General features: G+C 34.7%; 1 protein-coding gene across 1 annotated transcript; it reads left to right on the forward strand.

Annotated features, from left to right (window-relative positions):
* The first annotated feature begins 1444 nt into the window (after positions 1-1444).
* LOC137032993 (uncharacterized) lies at positions 1445-6881 on the forward strand. The gene is made up of 13 exons (XM_067405053.1): positions 1445-1604; positions 3259-3398; positions 3498-3702; positions 3784-3888; positions 3965-4155; positions 4231-4372; positions 4726-5373; positions 5466-5537; positions 5614-5714; positions 5785-5904; positions 5986-6033; positions 6148-6231; positions 6313-6881. Exons 3-13 carry the CDS (start codon positions 3666-3668, stop codon positions 6529-6531), a joined length of 1767 nt encoding a protein of 588 aa, XP_067261154.1. The 5' UTR covers positions 1445-1604; positions 3259-3398; positions 3498-3665; the 3' UTR covers positions 6532-6881.
* Positions 6882-8722: the final 1841 nt, after the last annotated feature.

Consider the following 8722-nt stretch of genomic DNA (forward strand, 5'->3'; position numbering starts at 1 on the left):
TCATTATATGATGTGTAAATATGTTGTTTAAAGTAACATGTGGCTTTCTCATGATGTATTTGATAATAATTAGTATACGATAATATAGCCCATTTATTAAATTATTATAACTCTAAGTTTTATTATATTCATGTTCATGATTATTACGTTCAATTTTGTATTTGTTGTTTAAAATATGTTCATGGTTTATGTATATAGATTATAGAGATTGTTTCTGTAAATACAAATTATATTTCTTTTAATAATATTACTATTCATGGTTCTTACGATTCTTATGTTTTCTGAACAATAAGCAACGACTATAGTTTCTCGTGATATATTTGATAATAATTAGCATATGATATATGACCTGTTTACATTTATTAAATTATTATAATCTCTTAAAGTTTTAGAATTTTCATGTTCATGATTGTTACGTTCAATTTTGTATTTGTTGTTTAAAATATGTTCATGGTTTATGTATATAGATTATAGAGATTGTTTCTGTAAATACAAATTATATTTCTTTTAATAATATTACTATTCATGGTTCTTACAATTCTTATGTTTTCTGAACAATAAGCAATTACTATAGTTTCTCATATTTGATAAAACTTATTTTAATAATATTACTATTCATGGTTCAAACAATTATTATGTTTTCTGGACAATAAGCAATGACTATAGTTTCTCATATTCGATAATAATTATTTTAATAATATTATTCATGGTTCAAACAATTCTTATGTTTTCTGAACAATAAGCAATGACTATAGTTTCTCGTGATATATTTGATAATAATTCGCATATGATATATGAACTGTTAACATTTATTAAATTATTATGATTCTTAAAGTTTTAGAATTTTCATGTTCATGGTTATTAATGTTTTCAATGGAATTGTATGATATGTGTTGTTTAAAAAAATATGTATATGACTTATTTATAGATTGTTTCTGTAAATGAAATTTATTGTAATAATATATTCGTATGATTCTTTTATTTTTGAGCAATAAACTAAGTAGACTATTTTTTGTAGACTGTGTTATTTGAATATCTGGATGTATTGGTTAGGGGAACGTTCTGAGAACGTTCTGGGAACCTTCTAAGAACGTTCCCGGAACGTTCCCGCAACGTTCCCAGAACGTTCCCGGAACGTTCCCGCAACGTTCCCAGAACGTTCCCGGAACGTTCCCAGAACCTTCCGGGAACGTTCCGGGAACGTTCCCCTAACCTAAAGGGAACGTTCTATTTACGTAAAGAAAACTTTCCTGGAGAACCAACAGGGAACGTTAGAATCTTTGTTCTGGGAACGTTCCGGGAACGTTCTGGGAACCAGAAACGAACGTTCCCGGAACGTTCTGGGAACCAAAAATTGTTAGCTGGGTAGACTGTAGGGCTAGTGTAAATTTACCCTGATTTTCCTCGGCTAATAAATACTTACTATTGCATTGTTCTAGAATAGATGAATGTCTTTAAAAAGGGCAGTTGTCCAGTAATTTCAAGGTGCACAAGGTGCTGTAGCCAGTACCACTGCCCTTTTTGTGAGATGTACAAAAACACATCACAACTATCCATTGATAACCATGTAGAGAATCATCTAAAATTGGCAGTACATCATGATGGTGAGTATAATTTCACCTTTACTAATTTTATTTTGATTTGAGTAATTTGATCAGAGTAATGCATGTCATATGTGTGTAACTTTTCCCCCCAGATTTTGTGATTGTTAAGTGCAATTCACACTGTAGAGAAAATGCACATTTTCACTGCTGTTACTGTCCTGCTACAGTAATAAGAAAAGTGCAGTTAATTACTCATCTTAAAAAATGTAAACAAAAGTTGGCTATTCCTGGCCAGGAAGCTCAATCTCCACTCCTGCATAGCCCAGCAGCCACTGCTCCACTTTCTACTATTTCAGTACAGACTTCTCATGTCATTACACAGGCGCCTCCCCTGTCTTGCCCCATGGCTATCCAAACATCTTCATCTCCAGTTACCTCCGTGTTTCAGTCTCCAGCAATGAGACAGTCTTGGACAGGTCCCTTATGTCAATCTTTGCAACCTGTGACAACGTGCCCTCTTTCTGAAGCTCCATTTCCTCTTTCTGCATCCACCCAAGTACTTCCATCTCCGACTACTTCCTCTGTCCTGGTTCCACCAGAGCAACCAACAGTAAAGCGTCCTCAACTAAAGAAGAACAGAATCAGATGTGATCATTGTGATATGGAATTGAATAAAAAGAACTTGCGAGTTCACATTAGAAGAAGGCACACCACAGTTAAAGAGGCCATCACATTAGAAAGACATTTACTTTGTCAGGTCATTGACAGTAAGCATGGAATTTTTGCAGTGGCAAAATCTTTCAGTGCACCATCAATACCCATCCATGTTCAAAAAAGGATCTGGGGTGTGAATGATAAAGTTATGTGTGAACTAGACCTCTGTAATGCTAGTGCTGATTTTGCACAAAGGAGTGGCCTGAAACCATTTGAGTGCTGCCATCTTATGTCTTTAGCTTTCTGTCCCAAAGATGATGGCAGTTCTGTTAATCTCAAAGAGGAAACCCTAAACGAGATGGTGAAAGAAAAATGGTTTGGAGAAAGTAGGAAAGATGCATGCATCGAAAGGCAATGCATGGCAAACAAAGAAGATGTGCCACTTTCTGTAGCGATCACATTTGCTGGGCCCTCAACAAAAAAATATATATCAGTGTATGAGCCAAAAATGTCTTATTACTGCAGACTTGGAAGAGTGACTGTTGTATATGACAGTAAGAAGATCACGTGGGCCTGTCCATGTAATAAAATCAAACAGTCGTGTATTCACAAAGCAATAGCTAAATGGCATTTGTTTCAATGTCAGAGAGCTCTCTTCCAGAAGGTGAAGAGCACCGAAAGGATTGATTCCATGCAGATTCCTCAGCAGCAGTCTGAGAGTGTTGATGACTGTAGTGATCATCAGTACCCACCTAATGATGATGGCATGGAGAGGATGGTGCGCTATTTGATGAAAAATAAATCTCTGCCTGTGGACCTTCCTCAAAATTTGGTTAGTGGTCTACAACATGGAAGTGAATTTAGACACCAACTAATTCCTGAAGAAACATTCTGCTCCGAATGTGAGGGTAATCATGTTCTAAGTGACCCAATTATTATAACCTCACGAGCAAAGATTCTGACCTTTGGTAGTTGAAGGTAAATATTGTTAAATAAAACATTCAAATTGTTTAAAGAGTGTACTGTTATTTTGTATTTAACTTTTCTGCTCTCTGTTAAGGAATTTCAACTTACTACAAAGTATGTAGCAACTGCAGCATGATGTACAGGTACCAGGAATTCACTGATGGTATCCATAACTTCAATGACCATCTTCTGCTCTCTCTTCACTTGTGTGTAATTCTCCGCAATGCTCTTCAGGTAATATGTGTAGCTATTGATGTTGATATTGTTTTGTGTAGTAAGTATTATCTTATGTAACATAGTCTTTTTTTCTTTATACTCTATGAATATGCCTAGAATCACACTGCTGTTAGCAGAGTAATGAGCATACTTGAAGCTACTGCTAAAGCAAAATTCCCCAGCAAAGACACAGTGCTCCATGCTTACCTCCACTTTGAAGCCTTGAGCAGCCATGTTTATTCTTACACCTGCATCAATTGCGGTTATTAGCCCAAAGTGGTGATTATGGATCTCCACAAGAAAGGTGTCTTCAGTATTCCTTGTAAGTATGTGTTGTGTACATTGTATTACAAATGCTTTCTAAAAACAGCATGTTCCTGATTTGTGAATTTGTGTTTTGCAGTCAGTGAAATAGCCACACCACCATCAGATTTCAAGGGTGATACAAACATTGTCTCTTTTTGGGAATCCGTAACGATGGAGATGATTGGCCGGGGATTTCTTTCAAGTAAGTTATTTAATGTGTAATATTATTTAGGTCTGTGTAACTAAAGAAACAATTTACACACTGTATTTCTCTTAAGGTGGCAGGAAAAATCCCTTTGTAGTTTGCCCAAGTTATGATTGTTGGGCTCCTTGGATTGGCCCTAATACCCGAAAGTCAGACATTGTTCTAAACACTGAGCATGCAAAACTGCAAAAAACTAAGTCCTGTGATGTTCCAGATCTTGACGTCACAGAGGAAAGGTTAGGTGATGAGCTCTTTAATCTTAAGGTAAGAACACATGCACAACATCTAATTATGTTTTGCAACAATTTTGGTTATAACCAAAGCCTGTCATATGTTTAGGTTGATGCAGTGAGGAAGCTGTGCAAAGAATGTGGATTGGACACAAAGGGATCAAGGATGGATCTTGTGTTACGTTTGCGAACAGAGATGCAAAACCGTTCTGCGTACGACAAAATCTTCCAGCAGATTTGGGGTGCTTCTGGTAAATTGCCTAACTCTCATCACTTAAATGTCTATATAATAATAATACATTTAATAATGCATAAATATGTAGCTTTGATTGAAGAACAAATGTCACAGGAGTTTATAGATGTATCCCGATGGACACTTTAATTTTCAGCAAAGCATTAATTGGAAGATGCAACATGGGTTAATTATTTTTTTATAATTTAGTTTATTACAAAAAATAAACTTAATTATAAAAAAAAAAACTAAGTTAATAGTTGAAGTGTTATTTTTATTTTTTATTTATTTATTTATTTTGTAATGTTATGATTTGAAATATATTTTTTACATTGTACTTTCTTTAAATTGTGCTTTGTACATTTCTCTTAGGTGGCTGGGCAGTCATTACATGTCCATGTGGAATAGTGTATTCCATCAAATTCAACATAAGAGCAGAATCTCCCAGAGACTTTGCGGACTTGCTGCTGAGTTGGAAGCACTTTCCTAATGTTGTAATATACGACTTTGCTAGAGGACTTGCAGCACACGTAAATCTTCGTGAAGCAGATTCTCTACCTTTCAGTCCCCATGAAGGGAGACTTGCTGAACCAACTACAGCAAATATCCAGCTAGCAAAGGAAGGCAAGCTCAAAGTTAATCTACCATGGTTGAAAAATAAGAAGGAGAATGAGGATACCAACTGCCATCCTTTGACAGGATCATCAGAGCATTATGCTTTGTATGACAGATTCCATGAATTCAACACCAAAGACCCAAGAGATGCTCTTAGAAGAATCCAAGTAGTCCCAGAACTTTGTGGATGGGTAAATACTCAAACCGCAGAGCAACTTTTTGCTGAAATGCGCAAAAACAATTATTTCCTGAACATGCTCACGCCATCAGGACACACATTTTTGATGCGCAACATCATTCACCATTATAACACGGCACAGAATAAGAACATGGAGGACAGCCTAAGAAAATTTGTATCACCAAGTGATCAGTTAACCTTCAATGGTTATGGTCAGATAGTACTTGGTAAGTTTTTATTTATTTTTTTTAAATCTTACAATGACCATTCATTTTTTCATGTATTGTAAAAATCACTTTTTCTTGTACTGTATGTGAAGGTACAACTCCACAGTCCCTAAATGATAGTGAGAGACACACCTGTGATATTACACAAATAGACCAAGTACACTGTAAGTAATGTCATTATAAACACTGCACTTGCAAAATCTCACTTCACTTAATAAATACAGTTTTATCTCTTTTCAGACCCCAGCCAAGGTTCAGTGATTGACATGACAGCCCTACAAAATGTGCAGCCAAACAGGGCATGCTGGATGCATCCACAAAGCAGTGACCAAATAAAGATGGTATGTTGAATTGTTTTGCATTTTTATGCAAAGTGTATAATCATATTTACACTTGTTTTTGTTTTTATAGATAAAAAATGCTTTAAATGAAAAGGAATCACAACAACAATTTTTGGCTCAAGTAGGAGCAACAATTCTGGTCAGATCAGATTTTATTACCTTGGGACATCCAAATGATGTTGAAGGGACTGTGAGTATTATCACACGCAATATCATGCTTTTGTTTTGCGATAAGTGAATATTAAATTTGGTTTCTCTCAAATTATTACAGATTTTGAATGCCTGCCTTTCAATGGTCAGAGATATTGCTGACTTAAAGGTAAAGATTTTATATATATCTTCTGTATAGAACTGTTTTTTTTTTTTTTTTTTGATTGAGAAAGTGTGCACAAGTGATCCTTTATTAACTGTAATTTTAAATGGTATCTAACAGAACATAAAGGTCCATTGTTTTAGCTCGTATGTGACAGTGACATGGTTGCCACCATTGTGTGCAGACCCTTCAGCTAACTTACCTGTAAGTATGACTGAAATGTTTAATAGAAGTTAACTAGGGTCATTTTAGGTGGCTTTTAAAAATGTTTGTTGTCTGTATTAGGATCATATAGCAGAATGTGACTTCATCTTACTTCCTTCCTGGGCATCAAACCATTGGATGATATGTGTAAGTCTATTGTGTTTAAATTATCAGTTCTCCTTAATGCAAGTAACACTGAGATATTTTGACATAACTAACAGTTGTGTCTTCCAAGAATCATTTAATAGAACCAGTTTTACAGATCATGAAACCAAAAAGCAGAGAGATGTATTTGCTTGATTCACTGCACGGCACTGACTTCACCGATTGTCGTTACATTGATCCCTACAGGTTTTTTCAGAAAAAATATTAAGAGTTCAAAAGAAGTTCAGGATTATGGTAGTTCTGTTTTGTGCCATACATCCTTTTGCATGCATTTTTTTTTTGTTTTATGGCTCATTTTTCATTGATGCTTAAACTATTTAAATCTACCTTTATCACTGGAATTATATTTTATATACAAAGAAAGTTTTTATACAATGATAAATGAGCCAAGGATTTGTTTGGGGTTGTTCCACCCTTTTTTTTTTTTGTTTATTAGTATTTAATTATTATTTTTATTCCATTTTTGTTTTAATTGTTGTTGTTGTTGTTGTTGTTTAAATGCTTTGTAGAATACTTGCACAGCAACTACATCCTGGGCTGTGGAAAGAGTATGGACGTGATGATCTCAATGTAAGCAGTTTTCTTGTTCTCACTAAATTCCATTTTAGATATTCAACCCCATTGTTTTTAATTGTATTTTTGAGTAATTATAATATGTTTATTTCAATTTAACTCAACAGGGTGCTCCAAGGCAGAATTGTTCAAATAACTGTGGAGTGTTTGTGTTGATGGTAGGAAGAATTGTTTAACAATAAGAAATATTTATTTTCCTTGATAGCTTTGTCAGATTGCTGTCTTTCATTGTTAATTTATTTTTTAGTTTATGAGAAAAATCAATATCCAACAAACTTAACATATTTATACAATCAAACAAAACCATTTAATTAAAGTTCATTACTATTGTTTATGTCTGTTTTGATGTAACCTACTATTAATGTTACACAGTACGCACTCTATGTTGTAATGGGAGGCATCTTTGATTTTGCTGAGGTGAGCTATCAAAACTAATAATTTGGGAAAAAGTTTATTCTCAAAGGGTGATTGTGATTTACATTAAGCATGTTTTCCAGTCTGACATGGCTGCAGTAAGGAGATGGTGGTGCTTGCTCCTGCTAACAAATTATCCTGTGAAGTAAGCCTATTTACAAGTACTTCCAATAAATAAAACATATTTATTAGTAGTAGTAGGTGATGGAGGAGTAGAAGTAGCGTTTTTTTATCCTCTCTTTAATAATGTTAATTTGCACAGTATTTGGTGTTTTATGGTAATTTTTTTTTCTCCTCTGTGGACTACTTTTATAGGGAAACTAGTTCACTTTTTTTTTGTTTTTATATGTAATTTAAGATCAGATGCTGAAAGAAAGCTACTCAGAAAAAGGCGCAAAGAAATGAAAACAGGTATACCTTTTAAAATAGGTTTGTAACAACTAATCTGACAACTGATGATAAAATGTTCAAGTTCCTTTTTCCATAAATATTTCATGATTGATGTATTGGTGTGATCTTTCTTTCTTTCTTTCTTTCTTTCTTTCTTTCTTTCTTTCTTTCTTTCTTTCTTTCTTTCTTTCTTTCTTTCTTTCTTTCTTTCTTTTTTGGAGAATTGGAAATGGAAGCAGAGGCTGATTACATAAGTAAGGTGGGAGTTTTCCCTATTCCAAATGTTATTTTTAACATTTTAAATGTATGCTATTATTTGACTATTATTTTTTATAGAAGAATTTTAACCAATTAGTTTTTTTCAGCAGATGCCACCTGAGATCCTGAGACATATCCTCATGAATGTGGTCAAAGAAGATGGAGATGTGGCCTTCTTCAGACGGTCTCTGACGTGCTGGCTTTTCCATGATGTTGTTTGTGAGGCATCATTCAGAAAAGAGGCTCATTTTGCCTGGCTTGACAGTAAGTTTTCATTTTAGTTTTTTTTATATTTATACCAGTAGATGGTTCTACACCATTAAGTTTAAGCTGCAAATGCATTTTAAGCTTTGCTCAGAACTTTTTATTGCTTTAAATCTCTCTTACAATAGGTGTTGTCAACTGGAGTGCATACTCCAGTGACTACAAGGAGATGTACCGAGTGCCATATAAAGTGACCAGTTGCCTTTGTTGTGGGGACTTATTTAAAGACTTCCCGCCAGGCTATGTTGGAGATGGAAGGAAAGGAATCCTTCGTGCATTTCACTCGACCAAAGAGTTTGAAGGTTACTGCTCAGCAGACTGCTTCATCTGTGACGGCAATCACTATAGCCCCAAGGACAGCAATTTAGAAAGTTAAATATAAATGGTCACTTGAGTGGCAACTGCTTGATCTGACTGCTGTGTTTGT

Source organism: Chanodichthys erythropterus, chromosome 12 (assembly GCF_024489055.1).
Source record: "Chanodichthys erythropterus isolate Z2021 chromosome 12, ASM2448905v1, whole genome shotgun sequence".
Lineage (NCBI taxonomy): Eukaryota > Metazoa > Chordata > Actinopteri > Cypriniformes > Xenocyprididae > Chanodichthys > Chanodichthys erythropterus.

Excerpts from the sequence above, each read along its gene's own strand:
- LOC137032993 (XM_067405053.1), top strand. The coding sequence starts at position 3,666 with ATGGATCTCCACAAGAAAGGTGTCTTCAGTATTCCTT. Across the intron at positions 3,889-3,964 it reads TGGCCGGGGATTTCTTTCAA|GTGGCAGGAAAAATCCCTTT; the intron begins GTAAGTTATTTA and ends ATTTCTCTTAAG. Across the intron at positions 4,373-4,725 it reads GCAGATTTGGGGTGCTTCTG|GTGGCTGGGCAGTCATTACA; the intron begins GTAAATTGCCTA and ends CATTTCTCTTAG.